The sequence below is a fragment of the Tamandua tetradactyla genome, chromosome 4 (genome assembly GCF_023851605.1).
Source record: "Tamandua tetradactyla isolate mTamTet1 chromosome 4, mTamTet1.pri, whole genome shotgun sequence".
NCBI classification, from domain to species: domain Eukaryota; kingdom Metazoa; phylum Chordata; class Mammalia; order Pilosa; family Myrmecophagidae; genus Tamandua; species Tamandua tetradactyla.
The window spans coordinates 65,644,617-65,661,231 of NC_135330.1; the positions used below are offsets into that span (position 1 = coordinate 65,644,617).

General features: G+C 37.1%; 1 protein-coding gene across 8 annotated transcripts in view; it reads left to right on the forward strand.

The window, feature by feature from the left end:
• Positions 1 to 16,615, forward strand: part of CD46 (CD46 molecule) — an 87,842-nt gene that overhangs the window by 56,279 nt on the left and 14,948 nt on the right. For all 8 annotated transcript variants that reach the window (XR_013174281.1, XM_077157661.1, XM_077157660.1 and 5 more), the window contains exons 2-5: positions 904 to 1,086; positions 1,417 to 1,519; positions 11,005 to 11,090; positions 12,065 to 12,262. Coding sequence is in view for 7 of the 8 variants with exons in the window: in XM_077157661.1 (XP_077013776.1) it covers positions 904 to 1,086; positions 1,417 to 1,519; positions 11,005 to 11,090; positions 12,065 to 12,262 (570 nt within the window). In the remaining variant the exon portion in view is untranslated. The remainder of the gene's footprint in view (positions 1 to 903; positions 1,087 to 1,416; positions 1,520 to 11,004; positions 11,091 to 12,064; positions 12,263 to 16,615) is intronic.

Sequence of the window (16,615 nt, forward strand, 5' to 3'; positions counted from 1 at the left end):
TTGCAGAATTGGGCTTAAAGAGAGTGAGGCCTCATCTGAGCAAAAAAAGAGGTCCTCAAGGAGTAACGCTTAGGCATAGCTGTAGATAGGCTAAGTTTCTCTGCTACCTACATAAACTTCACAAGAGGAAGCCTTGGGATCAAGGGCTTGGCCTGCCTGTTGATTTGGGTGTCCCTAAAGTTTGACACAGTATCAGGGGATTCCCTGATGGTAAAGTTTAATAGTTCCATATTTTTACTCCCATCCCTCAAAGGACTTTGCCAGTACTTTTTTATTATCTGTTTAATGTATTCTGGGATGTATCAAAGCATTACATTAAGCTATACAGGATTAAAGGCCCTCATTCTAATTCTAGTCTCTCTGTGTTTCAGTTGTTCATATGAGCTATCCAGATGAATGTACTACAGAAAGTTTAGGTTTTGGGCAAAATAAACCTTCCTTTGGTCTCAAAGAGTAGGTATGGTTCTAAAATATAGACAATATCTTCCTTATCTCTGCATTCTGAATTACTTTAATTAGGACTTGATCAGTTTCATTCTTATCTCTAAATACCAGGTTAGCAATGAATTTTGAAATGAGTTTAGGAAGTGTGTAAGAAATGCATGCCCATGTGTATTTTTTAAGACCAGAAACACCGATGCTGCCTCTCATATTTACTGTTGTATGAAAGTTCAGTTTATGAAATTTCAGTTTATGAAAATCCGAAGCAAATAGTGTGTTGCGTGAAGCAAGCAAGGCACATTCTTCCACCTCTACTAGTACTTAGGTAAAAGCACTGAACAGTCCTTCAAAATCTTGCCAAGGACGTTTCTATTTATTGTCCTATTTGTTGCAGAACCACAGTCCCTGGCTGGTTAAATTGATATCATTTCTTAATTTTTGCATTCTCATTCTTATCTCTAGATTCCTGTGGTCCTCCACCAAGGTTTTCAACTATGAAAACAGATGACATTCAAGAAAGCTACTCTCCTGGGGATGAAGTAGTTTATAAGTGCCGCCTCGGGTTCAGACATATACTTAATCTTCCCCTCATGACTGTTTGTCAAGAGGATAACACCTGGGGATTTCTGCAAGAGGCCTGTGAGAGTAAGTAAACGAAATGTTTTTTTTACTCACTCTAGAGATTTTTGCACATTTTAGGATTCATCATCCATTAATGCAGTATTGATTATCTCATGTAAAACTAGTTTGAGAGAGCAATGTATTTTTTCAGGCTTTGAGAAATAATCAGGGAATATTTTTTCTTAATAATTGGTTGCTTGGGTAAATGTGAATCTTCAGTTTGCCCTTATAATAGTTAAATTTTGTGTAACAGTTGCATGAATTCAAAAGAACAATGTAGAATTTTGGTTTTCATTAAAATCTGTTTTGAAACTGGCTTTTAAAAAACACAGATTTCAAAATTATTTCTTTTAGGAAAATTATGTAGACATCCAGCAGAACCTATGAATGGTATGGTAAATGCACTAAATGAAACATTCGAGTTTGGCTCACAGATCGAATATGTTTGTAATGAGGGGTAAGTAAGTTGCTTCCTAGAACAAACAAGGTAAATGTTACTAACATCCTTTTGTTTTGCTTCTCGTCCTAAGCATTCACATAAACTTGATTTCATTTTGCTGTCTATGTGGAAAGGTGACTTATAGTCAAACTATTCTTGGGCTATTTATGGAATCTGGGAAGACATATAATAAGTAGAAATTTGAATTGAAAGGAAGCACAATTGTATACTTGTTATATCTAATAATAAGCCTGTTGTAAGCATTAAGAATACAGCAATCATTGATGACTTTATCCTTGACAGCCAAGTACACCCTGTTTAAAAAATGCCAACTCTCAGAATTGAAGTAGGAGGTACAGAAGTGGGAGGTGGAATTGCCAATCAAACATATTCTTTTTTTTAAATTTTTTTATTAATTAAAAAAAATTAACAAACAAAACATTTAGATATTCTACATATATAATCAGTAATTCTTAATATCATCACATAGTTGCATATTCATCATTTCTTAGAACATTTGCATTGATTTAGAAAAAGAAATAAAAAGACAACAGAAAAAGAAATAAAATGATAATAGAGAAAAAAAACTATACGTACCATACCCCTTAACCCTCGCTTTCATTTACTACTATTTCAAACTGAATTTATTTTAACATTTGTTCCCCCTATTATTTATTTTTATTCCATATGTTCTACTCTTCTGTTGATATAGTAGCTAAAAGGAGCATCAGACATAAGGTTTTCACATTCACAGATCTCATTGTGAAAGCTATATCATTGTTCAGTCATCATCAAGAAACATGGCTACTGGAACACAGCACTACATTTTCAGGCAATTCCCTCTAGCCTCTCCACTACATCTTGAACAACAAGGTGATATCTACTTAATGTGTAAGAATAACCTCCAGGATAACCTCTTGACTCTGTTTAGAATCTCTCAGCCATTGACACTTTGTCTCATTTCACTCTTCCCCCTTTTGGTTGAGAAGGTTCTCTCAATCCCTTGATGTTAATTCTCAGCTCATTCTAGGGTTTTTCTCAGTCCTTTGATGCTGAGTCTCAGCTCATTCCAGGATCTTTGTCCCACGTTGCCAGGAAGGTCCACACCCCTGGGAGTCATGTCCCACGCAGAGAGGGGGAGGGTGGTGAGACTGCTCATCATATTGGCTGGAGAGAGGGGCCACATCTGAGCAACAAAAGAGGCTCTCTTGGGGATGACTCTTAGGCCTAAATTTTAAGTAGACTTGACCTATCCTTTGTGGGGTTAAGTTTCATGTGAGCAAACCCCAGGACTGGGGCTCAGCCTATAGCTTTGATTGTCCACACTGCTTGTGAGAATATCAAGAATTCAACTTGGGGAAGTTGAATTTCTCCCCGTTCTCACCATTCCCCGAAGGGGGCTTGCAAATACTTTTCCAGTCACTGATCAAATCATTCTGGGATTCATCGGGGGATCACTCTGGACAAACCAACAAAATCTCATGTGCTACCTGAGATTCCAAGTACTTATGACATTCAATCAAACTATCTACATGAGTTATATTAGGAAATGCTCTAGTCAAAATCTAAATTTTGTAACAAATAAACATTTTTTGCTTTAGTCTCACACATAAGGTGACATTTTAAAGTATTAATTGTCATCTATTTTCAGCACCCTGCAGTAATGACATTCATTTGTTCTTCCTCATGCCAAAACATTTTTAAAATTTGTACATTATACATTTCACTATTATTATATACTCTAGGCATTCCTAGATGATACCATCTCGATCTTTAACATCTATCTTTCTTTCTGATTTCATTTATGTCCCCAGCCCTCTTCCCTCTATCATTCTCACATGCAGCTTCATTCAGTGTTTTAACATAATTACATTACAGTTAGGTAGTATTTTGCTGTCCATTTCTGAGTTTTTGTATCCAGTCCTGTTGCACAGTCTGTATCCCTTCAGCTCCAATTACCCACTATCTTACCCTATTTCTATCTCCTGATGGTCTCTGTTACCAACGACATATTCCAAGTGTATTCATTCATGTCGGTTCATGTCAGTGGGACCATACAGTATTTGTCCTTTAGTTTTTGGCTAGTCTCACTCAGCATAATGTTCTCTAGGTCCATCCATGTTGTTACATACTTCATAAGTTTATTCTGTCTTAGAGCTGCCTAATATTCTATCGTATGTATATACCACAGTTTGTTTAGCCACTTGTCTGTTGATGGACATTTTGGCTGTTTCCGTCTCCTTGCAATTGTAAATAACGCTGCTATAAACATTGGTGTGCAAGTGTCGTTTGTGTCTTTGCCCTTAAGTCCTCTGAGTAGATACCTAGCAATGGTATTGCTGGGTCGTATGGCAATTCTATATTCAGCTTTTTGAGGAACCGCCAAACTGCCTTCCACAGTGGTTGCACCATTTGGCATTCTCACCAACAGCGAATAAGTGTGCCTCTTTCTCTGCATCCTCTCCAGCACTTGTCATTTTCTGTTTTGTTGATAATAGCCATTCTGGTGGGTGTGAGATGATATCTCATTGTGGTTTTGATTTGCATTTCTCTAATGGCCAGGGACATTGAGCATCTCTTCATGTGCCTTTTGGCCATTTGTATTTCCTTTTCTGAGAAGTGTCTGTTCAAGTCTTTTTCCCATTTTGTAATTGGATTGGGTATCTTTTTGTTGTTGAGTTGAACATTCTCTTTATAAATTCTGGATACTAGACCTTTATCTGATATGTCATTTCCAAATATTGTCTCCCATTGTGTAGGCTGTCTTTCTACTTTCTTGAAGTTCTTTGGTGCACAAAGTGTTTAATTTTGAGGAGCTCCCATTTATTTATTTCTTTCTTCAGTACTCTTGCTTTAGGTGTAAGGTCCATAAAACCGCCTCCAATTATAAGATTCATAAGATATCTCCCTACATTTTCCTCTAACTGTTTTATGGTCTTAGAGCTAATGTTTAGATCTTTGATCCATTTTGAGTTAACTTTTGTATAGGGTGTGAGATATGGGTCCTCTTTCATTCTTTTGCATATAGATATCCAGTTCTCTAGGCACCATTTATTGAAGAGACTGTTCTGTCCCAAATGGTTTGGCTTGACTGCCTTATCAAAGATCAAATGTCCATAGATGAGAGGGTCTATATCTGAGCATTCTATTCGATTCCATTGGTCAGTATATCTATCTTTATGCCAGTACCATGCTGTTTTGACCACTGTGGCTTCATAATATGCCTTAAAGTCAGGCAGCGTGAGACTTCCAGCTTTGTTTTTTTTCCTCAAGATACTTTTAGCAATTCGGGGCACCCTGCCCTTCCAGATAAATTTGCTTATTGGTTTTTCTGTTTCTGAAAAGTAAGTTGTTGGGATTTTGATTGGTATTGCGTTGAATCTGTGAATCAATTTAGGTAGAATTGACATCTTAACTATTTTTAGTCTTCCAATCCATGAACATGGTGTTCTAGTTTGCTAGCTGCTGGAATGCAATATACCAGAAACGGAATGGCTTTTAAAGGGGGAATTTAATGAGTTGCTAGTTTATAGTTCTAAGGCCGAGAAAATGTCCCAATTAAAACAAGTCTAAAGAAATGTCCAATCAAAGGCATCTAGGGAAAGTTACCTTGGTTCAAGAAGGCCAATGAAGTTCAGGGTTTCTCTCTCAAGTGAGAAGGCACATGGTGAACACAGTCAGGGCTTCTCTCTCAGCTGGAAGGGCACATGGCGAACACGGTGTCATCTGCTAGCTTTGTCTCCTTACATCCTGCTTCATGAAGCTCCCCGGGAGGCGTTTTCCTTCTTCATCTCCAAAGGTCGCTGGCTGGTGGACTGTCTGCTTCGTGGTGCTGCAGCATTCTCTGCTCTCTCTGAATCTCTCATTCTCCAAAATGTTTCCTCTTTTATAGGACTTCAGAAACTAATCAAGACCCACTCAAATGGGTGGAGACATATCATCCCCTAATCCAGTTTAACAACCACTCTTGACTAAATTACATTGTCCAGGGAGATGATCTCATTACAGTTTCAAATATACAGTATTGAATAGGGATTATTCTACCTTTAAGGAATGAGATTTATATTAAAACATGACTTTTCTTAGGGGGCATACTTCCTTTCAAACCAGCACACATGGCATGCCCTTCCATCTATTTAGGTCTTCTGTGATTTCTTTTAGCAGTTTTTTGTAGTTTTCTTTATATAGGTTTTTTGTCTCTTTGGTTAAATTTATTCCTAGGTATTTTATTCTTTTAGTTGCAATTGTAAATGGGATTCGTTTCTTGATTTCCCCCTCAGCTTGTTCATTACTAGTGTATAGAAAAGCTACAGATTTTTGAATGTTGATCTTGTAGCCTGCTACTTTGCTGTACTCATTTATTAGCTCTAGTAGTTTTGTTGTGGATTTTTCCGGATTTTCGACGTATAGTATCATATCGTCTGCAAACAGTGATGGTTTTACTTCTTCCTTTCCAATTTTGATGCCTTGTATTTCTTTTTCTTGTCTAATTGCTTTGGCTAGAACTTCTAACACAATGTTGAATAATAGTGTTGATAGTGGACATCCTTGTCTTGTTCCTGATCTTAGGGGGAAAGTTTTCCATTTTTCCCCATTGAGGATGATATTAGCTGTGGGTTTTTCATATATTCCCTCTATCATTTTAAGGAAGTTCCCTTGTATTCCTATCTTTTGAAGTGTTTTCAACAGGAAAGGATGTTGAATCTTGTCAAATGCCTTCTCTGCATCAATTGAGATGATCATGTGATTTTTCTGCTTTGATTTGTTGATGTGGTGTATTACATTAATTGATTTTCTTATGTTGAACCATCCTTGCATACCTGGGATGAATCCTACTTGGTCATGATGTATAATTCTTTTAATGTGTTGTTGGATACGATTTGCTAGAATTTTATTGAAGATTTTTGCATCTATATTCATTAGAGAGATTGGTCTGTAGTTTTCTTTTTTTGTAATATCTTTGCCTAGTTTTGGTATGAGGGTGATGTTGGCTTCATAGAATGAATTAGGTAGTTTTCCCTCCGCTTCGATTATTTTGAAGAGTTTGAGGAGAGTTGGTACTAATTCCTTCTGGAATGTTTGATAGAATTCACATGTGAAGCCGTCTGGTCCTGAACTTTTCTTTTTAGGGAGCTTTTGAATGACTAATTCAATCTCTTTACTTGTGATTGGTTTGTTGAGGTCATCTATTTCTTCTTGAGTCAAAGTTGGTTGTTCATGTCTTTCCAGGAACCCGTCCATTTCATCTAAATTGTTGTATTTATTAGCGTAAAGTTGTTTATTGTATCCTGTTATTACCTCCTTTATTTCTGTGAGGTCAGTAGTTATGTCTCCTCTTCCATTTCTGATCTTATTTATTTGCATCCTCTCTCTTCTTTTTGTCAATCTTGCTAAGGGCCCATCAATCTTATTGATTTTCTCATAGAACCAACTTCTGGTCTTATTGATTTTCTCTATTGTTTTCATGTTTTCAATTTCATTTATTTCTGCTCTAATCTTTGTTATTTATTTCCTTTTGCTTGCTTTGGGATTAGTTTGCTGTTCTTTCTCCAGTTCTTCCAAGTGGATTTAATTCCTGCATTTTTGCCTTTTCTTCTTTTCTGATAAAGGCATTTAGGGCAATAAATTTCCCTCTTAGCACTGCCTTTGCTGCGTCCCATAAGTTTTGATATGTTGTGTTTTCATTTTCATTCGTCTCTAGGTATTTACTAATTTCTCTTGTAATTTCTTCTTTGACCCACTTGTTGTTTAAGAGTGTGTTGTTGAGCCTCCATGTATTTGTGAAGTTTCTGGCACTCCGCCTATTATTGATTTCCAGCTTCATTCCTTTATGATCCGAGAAAGTGTTGTGTATGATTTCAATATTTTTAAATTTGTTAAGACTTGCTTTGTGACCCAGCATATGGTCTATCTTTGAGAATGATCCATGAGCACTTGAGAAAAAGGTGTATCCTGCTGTTGTGGGATGTAATGTCCTATAAATGTCTGTTAAGTCTAGCTCATTTATAGTAATATTCAGATTCTCTCTTTCTTTATTGATCCTCTGTTTAGATGTTCTGTCCATTGATGAGAGTGGTGAATTGAAGTCTCCAACTGTTATGGTTTATGTGTCTATTTCCCTTTTCAGTATTTGCAGTGTATTCCTCACGTATTTTGGGGCATTCTGGTTCGGTGCATAAATATTTATGATTGTTATGTCTTCTTGTTTAATTGTTCCTTTTATTAGTATATAGTGTCCTTCTTTGTCTCTTTTAACTGTTTTACATTTGAAGTCTAATTTGTTGGATATTTGTATAGCCACTCCTGCTATTTTCTGGTTGTTATTTGCATGAAATATCTTTTCCCAACCTCTCACTTTCAACCTATATTTATCTTTGGGTCTAAGATGCGTTTCCTGTAGACAGCATATAGAAGGATCCTGTTTTTTAATCCATTCTGCCAGTCTCTGTCTTTTGATTGGGGAATTCAGTCCATTAACATTTAGAGTTATTACTGTTTGGATAATATTTTCCTCTACCATTTTGTCTTTTGTATTATATATATCATATCTGACTTTCCTTCTTTCTACACTCTTCTCCATATCTCTCTCTTCTGTCTTTTTGTATCTGACTCTAGTGCTCCCTTTAGTATTTCTTGCAGAGCTGGTCTCTTGGTCACAAATTCTCTCAGTGACTTTTTGTCTGAGAATGTTTTAATTTCTCCCTCATTTTTGAAGGACAATTTTGCTGGATATAGGAGTCTTGGTTGGCAGTTTTTCTCTTTTAGTAACTTAAATATATCATCCCACTGTCTTCTAGCTTCCATGGTTTCTGCTGAGAAATCTACACATAGTCTTATTGGGTTTCCCTTGTATGTGATGGATTGCTTCTCTCTCGCTGCTTTCAAGATCCTCTCTTTCTCTTTGACCTCTGACATTCTAACTAGTAAGTGTCTTGGAGAACGCCTATTTGGGTCTAATCTCTTTGGGGTGCGCTGCAGTTCTTGGATCTGTAATTTTAGGTCTTTCATAAGAGTTGGGAAATTTTCAGTGATAATTTCTTCCATTAGTTTTTCTCCTCCTTTTCCCTTCTCTTCTCCTTCTGGGACACCCACAACATGTATATTTGTGCGGTTCATGTTGTCCTTGAGTTCCCTGATACCCTGTTCGAATTTTTCCATTCTTTTCCGGATAGTTTCTGTTTCTTTTTGGAATTCAGATGTTGTATCTTCCAAATCGCTAATTCTATCTTCTTTCTCTTTAAATCTATCATTGTAGGTATCCATTGTTTTCCCCATCTTTTCTACTTTATCCTTCACTTCCATAAGCTCTGTGATTTGTTTTTTCAGTTTTTCTATTTCTTCTTTATGTTCAGCCCATGTCTTCTTCATGTCCTCCCTCAATTTATCGATTTTGTTTTTGAAGAGTTTTTCCATTTCTGTTCGTATATTCAGCATTTGTTGTTTCAGCTCCTGTATCTCATTTGAACTATTGGTTTGTTCCTTTGACTGGGCCATATTTTCAATTTTCTGAGCGTGATCCGTTATCTTCTGCTGGCGTCTGGGCATTTAGTCAGATTTCCCTGAGTGTTGGACCCCAGAGGTTGTAAGATTTTTCTGTGAAATCTCTGGGTTCTGTTTTTCTTATCCTGCCCAGTAGGTGGCGCTCGTGGCACACGTTTGTCTACGGGATCCACCAGTAAAAGTTGCTGTGGGTCCTTTAACTCTGGAAAATTCTCACTGTAGGGGAGGTTTGGCAGCCGAAGCGTCTTGGAAGAGTGCCTGCCGGCCTGGGGGTCCGAACGCGGGGAGGGTCGCCGGCCGCCGCAGCACGTGAGAGCGCCCCACCAAATTTCCTAGTTGGCCCGGGGCGCCAAGCATGGCGGAAGGGCGCCAGTTGTCGCAGCCCGGGAGAGTGCACTGTTCCCAGGCGGACCGGGGAGTCACGTGTTTGGAAGGGACCCCCTGGTCACCGTTCTCCGCAGTCTGGGGATTTCTGACCCAACTCTTTCAGTTGGTCCGGGGGGCCTCGCGTGGTGGGGACGCCAGCCGCCGCGGCCTGAGGGGACCGCCTGCCCAATTCTGCCAGCTGGCCTGGGAAGGAGGAAGGGAGGGACCCCGGCCGCTTGCCGTCCCGCCCAGGAAAGCCCGCGTCTCTTGGTGTTCTCACCGGAGCTGGTTCTCCCAGAAAGTCAGCCGTTCCAGGATGGGGTACGCTGTCCCTTTGATCTCCGTCGTGGCTCCGGGAGCTGCTCTGTATTGTCTCCACTCCCCCAGTAGCTGTTCTGGAGGAGGAAAGGTGAGGGTGGCAAGGCTGTTGAGGCTGGTGGCGGAGGAGCCGGTGAAGGCGGGGGAAGAGGGCACCGTGGTGGTTGGAGAGCCGCCGGAGCAGGAGGAGGAAGAGAGGGGAGAGGGAGGGCGGGCGGGTCGGCTGCTGCAGGGCGTGGGCGCTGCGCAGCGGGCCGGCGGAGAAAGAGAGGGGAGAAGGAGGGCGGGCGGGTCGGCTGCTGCGGGGCGTGGGCGCCGCGCGGCAGGCCGGCGGAGAAAGACCTGTTCTATATACTTTTAATAGTTTATAGTGGGGATATTGGTCATTAATGAAAAATGTGTACTTAGTAAATTTAAAACACTTATATATATATATATTTGGGGCAAAAGTCAACTGTGACTGTATGTAAGCAGTGTCAATTTTTTCCTGTGACCAAGTAAAAATATTGGAACATTTAATCAATAGTTGTATAGAGAAATCTTGCTCAACTCTTAGCGGGATAGCAAAAGTTTAAGACATAGAATCTTCTCAAGGAAGTTGTGGCCTTATCGAGAAACACAACATATCTAGAGAGCTATCAAGGTGTAATAGTAAATGAGAAGCCCAAATGAATAGATGTATTCCTGATAATTATGCGAGTCCAGAAGGAGAGATAACTGTGACTTAAAATTATCAGAAGATTTCACAGTGTAGTGGTATTGTTAAGTTATGCCTAGAAAGACATTCTTATCTAAGGAATACTGTAAGAGCTAATAATTACAAAGCATGCTATATGTGCCAGATGCTAAGTCATTTAATATTTAAAACAACCCTTTGGAGTGTGCATTGTTATGCCCTTAGATGGAGAAAGTGAGGAAAAGAAACATTAAAATGTGACTTACACGAGCTCAAATGATAACTTACACGAGTTATATTGTAGTATCTGATCTCTGTGCTCAGTCCTTGCCTGTATTGAGCAGAGGCACAGAAATGAATGTATATCGTGATTCCAGGAGACAGCAAATAGGCCAGACTGACAGGCCCAGCAGATTTTTGTAGACACCCTTACTCTTGGCTGGTGTTCACATGGAGATTTTTTTTTGTTTTATTATTTGATTAAATTTAGTTAAGCACTTTCATTTTATGTCATTTAAGAAATCTCTCCCTAAAACCACTACAGTTTAGAAAAAAAAAAAAGACCATACACCTTTTCCTGCATCATTATGTGCATTGTGTTAATCGCTAAAGAAATCAGTAATCCATTTCTTTTCTCATTTAGTTTTCGCTTAATTGGTACCAAAATTCTACATTGTGAGATTTCTGGAAATACAGTTGAATGGAGTGATAGCCCTCCACATTGTGACAGTAAGTAAATTCCATTTTTAAAATGTAGACTCGCAGTTCTCAGTCGTTTTTGGTTTTTGGGTCCCTTTACACTTTTAAATTAACCAGGACCACAAAGAGTTTTTCTTTATGTGGGCTACATAACATATTTTTTTATGAAAAAATAACAGTTTTCCAAAGCAAAACAAATTAGTGAGACTCGTACCATTGTTTTATGTTTTTGCTAACAGATGGTTTGAAGGAACAATTCTCCTATTTCCTTCTGCATTCAGTTTGTGCTAAAACACAGTTTGTAGCCTCTGGAAAATGTCATGTACACTCTTGAGAATGAGGGCAAAAATATACAATAATTTCTTAGTATTAGTATGCACCATCAGCTTAGAAAATGGGTATATTTATAAATTATAAAGGATTTCTCAACTGATTGTTTTATTTTTAATTGCATGCATAAGTTTTCATTAAATTGTCATCATCTTTTGAAATTTCTCTTTTTTTTGGCATGTGCAGTCTCTGGGAATCGAACGAAATTGTCAGCCTTTTTTTTTTTTTTTTGGCTTGGGCAGGCAACGGGGAATGAACCCGGATCTCCGGCATAGCAGGCAAGAACTCTGCCTGCTGAGCCACCCTGGCCTGCCTGTCAGCATCTTTTATGATGACTAGAAGAAAACTTCACATGGTCTTAAAGTAAATATAGGCATTTCCACCTTCAGAAAATGAATTTTGTCCTGAAAGTTCATTTCTAGATTAATGGATGACTTTCAAATAATAGATTTATTTTCTCAAAGAACCTTCTTCTAGATGGTTATTAGATTCATAACTAGCTTGTAAAAATCATATGTTGGTGAATTTATTGACGGTAGTTCATAGAACTTTAATACCAATATCTTAATCTTTTACCTTTCCTTTTGGCTTTCATTTCTTATTTCTAATATATATAGACATATATATGTATGTATATGAATGAGAATAATTTCCTCTTTTTTTCCCTTTTTAAGAAATTTTGTGTTTACCACCTGCAAGAATAGAAAATGGACATTACACAAATAGTGGAAAGGATACATATGAATATAATGAAGTAGTAACTTACAGTTGTAACCCTGTAAGTAGCCCAGATAAATATTCACTCATTGGAAATAGCCAACTTATTTGTACTGACACTGGAGAATGGAGCAGTAGTCCTCCTAAGTGTGAAGGTAACAGTCTTTAAATTTCTTTCTGTCTTTGTTAGTAAATATTATGAAAACATTTTATAAATATTTTTACCTATAAATAAACAAAACAGTTATATTATGTGCTTCCTCCTCCAATAGAATTAGTTTCTAACTTAATTAATGTATATCAAGTAGATTAGCAAATAGTTCCAGGGTAAGAGAGTCCCCCCCCACACATGTTCTTATCATTTGAGTTTATACATTATGAACTGTATTTATGTATGAGTTAGGAGTTTTTAGGTTTTTTTTTTTTTGCTTGAAACAGAAACAAACAAAATTCAACACACACTGGCTTAAAAATGCAAAATTTTTATCTTGTATTACAGGAAGTCTAAGAGTTATGGCTTCAGGTAATGATGGAGTAGCTTATATCAGACTAACCTTCTTATCTATAACTGACACAATATATAAAAAACAATTGCTTAAGGCATTGGCGAGTGACCACAGTCATTGAGACACCGAAGGGTATTGACCCTTGAAAGAAGAGAACCCCTGAATATACATTCTTTTCAGCATTGGATATTCTCCAAGATGGACCATATTCTAGGCCATAAAACAATTTTCAACAAAATTTCAAAAAACTGAAATCATTCAAAGTTATGTTCTTTGATCACAGTTGAACGAAGGTACAGTCAGTGGCAAAGATATTGGAAATTATGCAAGGTGCTTCTAGATAACCCATGGGTTAAAAAGAAGTTCATGAGGAAAATTTGAAAAAAAATTTGAGTTGAGTGAAAACACAGCAAATAAAAATAGCAAAAATGTGTGGGATACAGCTAAATCATTGCTTAGAAAATTACAGTCTGTTTCATGAACATAGAACCCATTGTCCTCAACAATATATTAGCCAGTGAAATCAGTGATGTATACTGAGTGGGATTTTCCTCATGAATGCATGGTTGTGTTCAACATTCAAAAATTAATCAGTATGATTTACCATATCAAGACAGTATAAAGAAGGAAAAAAATATCTGATCATCTTAATAATTGCATAAAAGGCATTTGACAAATTTCATCATTTTTTTCATGATAAAATGTCTCAGTAAACTGGGAATAAAAGAAAGCTGCCTACCTCAATCTGACAAAAGGCATCTACAAAATTATCTCAGCTAACATAATATATAATGGTCAAAGGTCTGTACAAGGCAAATATTTCAACTCATCACTTCTACTGAACATTGTTCTGGAGCTCTTAGCCAATGCAATAAAGTTAAGAGAAAGAAATGAAAGACATACATATTGGAAAGGAAGAGATAGAACTGTCTCTATTCACTTAACACATGGTTGTGTACGTAGAAAATCCCACATTTTCTAAAATCTTTAATAAGGTTGCAAGGTATCAGATCAATGTAGATAAATCAATTGTATGTTTACCACCAAATGAACCAGAAGAAATTGAAATTTTTAAAAGTACTATTTGCAGTAGTACCAAAACATATGAATCACTTAGGCATAAATCTAACAACACACACAAGATATAAATGCTAAAAACTACTAAACACTAATAAAAGAAATTTAAAAATACCTTACTATAAATGGAGAGATAGACCATGTTCATGAATTAAAAGACTCAGTTTTACTAAGATGTCAGTTTTCCCCAAATTGATCAATAAATTCACTTCAGTTCCAAAAAAAATTCCAACAGAAATTGTTATAGAAATTGACAAACTTTCTAAAATTTATATGGAAAAGCCAAAGAACTAGAATGGCCAAAAGTTTTGAAAAAAGTTGATTTCAAGACTGCCTATAAAGCATACCATAAAGCATATATAATCAAGACAGTGTGGTATTGGTGAAAGGAGAGACATACAGGTTAATGGACTACAGATGAGTCCAGAAATAGACCCACATGTATATATTCAGTTGATTTTTCAACACAGTTGTCCAAGTGTTTCAGAAGTAATCTTTTCAACAAATGTTATTGTCACAGTTGGACATGCATGAAACTTGACCCATACTAAATTCAGTCAAAATGGATCATTGACTTAAGATGTAAAACCTAAGACCATAAGGCTTGTTCAAAAAAAACACAGAATATATTTGCAACCTAGTAAAGATTTATTATATACAACCCCAAGAGTGTGTTCCATTAAAGAAAATAATTAACAAATTGGACACCTTCAAAACTGAGAATTTCTGCTCTGCAAAAAATACTATTAAGAGAATGAAAAATGAGCCACTGACTGGGAGAAAATATTTGTGTAGCACTTATCTCATAATGGAGTTGTATCTGGAATATATAAAAAACTCTAAAAACTCAGTAATAAGAAAACAACCCAGTTAAAAAGTGGGAAAAAGATTTGAATAGACTTTTCACCAACAAAGGTATATAGATGGCAGACAAGTACATAAAAAATGCTCAATGTCATTAGTAATTACAGAAATGCAATTAAAACCACAATGAGATACTACCAAACACCTATTGGAATGGCCAAAGTTAAAAAAACAAACAAACAAAAAAACCCAACAAAACAAAATTCAAGTACCAGGAAAGATACAGTGCAATTGGAACTCTTGTGTATTGCTGATGACAATTCACAGTGGTATATAACTACTTTGGTAATTTCTTATAAAGTTAAACATTTACCATAAAACTCAGCAACCCAGGTGAAATGAAAACATGTTCACACAGAAACTTGTATGAGAATTTGCATAGTGCTTATATTCATAATCATCCCAAACTGGAAATAACCCAATTGCCATTTAACTGGTAAATGGAGAGTAATCTGTGATATATACATTCAGTGGAATAATACTCAGCAGTAAAAAGGAATGAATGACTGATTGATGCGTAACGTGAATGACTCTCAAATGCATTATAAACTCAGTGAAATAAGCCATAGTCAGAAGGCTGTGGTTTCATTATATTATGACATTCTGGAAAAGGAAACACCATAGGGATAGAAAACAGATGTGTAGTTGCTGGAGGTGGGGGTGATGAAGGGAAGGTTGATCATAAAGGGATATGAGGGAATTTTGGAGGCTGATGGGCCTGTTCTCTATCTTTATCATGGTAATTACATGGTATTTCTTAATACTCATTCAGCTATGAACTTAAAATGGCGAATTTTATTGTATGTAATTATATCCAGTTAGCTAACTTTAAAGAGAAAGAGATTATCAAGCTCTATTAGAGATCATCAAACAAGCGGTCGAACATATATGTAATTGGAGTTTCAGAAAGAGGAGAGAGGATAAGGTAGAAAATTAATTGAACAAATATTGGTCAAAAATTATCCAAATCTGACCCAAAACTACAGCCCACAGGTCAGGAAAGTTAGTGAATCCCAAGCAGGATGAGTAAATTATCAAAGTTGAAAAGCAAACTCACAAAACTAAAAACATCACAGCAAAACAAAGATAGAAGTCAAGAGGGCGGGCCATGATGGCTCAGCAGGCAGAGTTCTCATCTGCCATGCTGGAGACCTGGGTTTGATTCCCGGTGCCTGCCCATACAAAACAAAAAAACAAAAACAAGTCAAGGACAGTGTGATGGTGGCTCAGTGGCAAAGTTCTCGCTTGCTATGCCAGAGACCAGGGTTTGATTCCTGGTGCCCATCCATGCAAAAAAATAACGAATTTTTAAAAATTCAGTTGGAAGAAAAAAATCATACTATATTTGGGAGGTAAACGTAGGGTGGGGATGGGGCTTGGTTGGTGCAGACAAGTAAAAATGACAGCTGACTTCTCATAAGAAACTGTGGAGGCTAGAAGACAAAGGAATGATGTCTGGTAAGATTCAGAAAGAAAGAAACAAGCAAAAAAACCAAAAACCTCCTAACCCTAGAATTCTACATCAAAGAAAAATCGTTCAAAACTGAAGGTGGTGAAATAACATTTTTCAGATAAGTGAAAGCTGAGAGAACTTGTCATTAGCAGATCTGTACTATAGGAATTGCTAAAGGAAGTTCTTCAAGATGAAGAAAAATGGTAACAGATGGAAATTCAGATCTACAGGAAAGAAAGAAGAACATTCTTTTGGCTCAAGGCTCCATACTAACTGGTCCTTGCGTATTGCTCAGATTTGATGTCATAATGTGTCTTCTGCACTCACTGTGTCCTGGTCCAGTGTTTTGTTGTGTTTGTTTGTTTCCCAAATTCACCCCAAACCCATTAATGGATTGTGAAATCAGTCTAGTGGATCATGACCAGATTTTTCCTTTTTGAGAAATAGAGTAAAATGGGAAATACTAGAATACTTGTATGAAAGGCTTCAGTACTTAAACTTCATAACAGGCCTAAATGCGTGTGTATTCATTTGCAACCTAAAACATGTCTTTCTGTGGGTTGCAGTTAAAAAGATTTGGAGAACACTCCCCCAGCTCCATTGGCTTT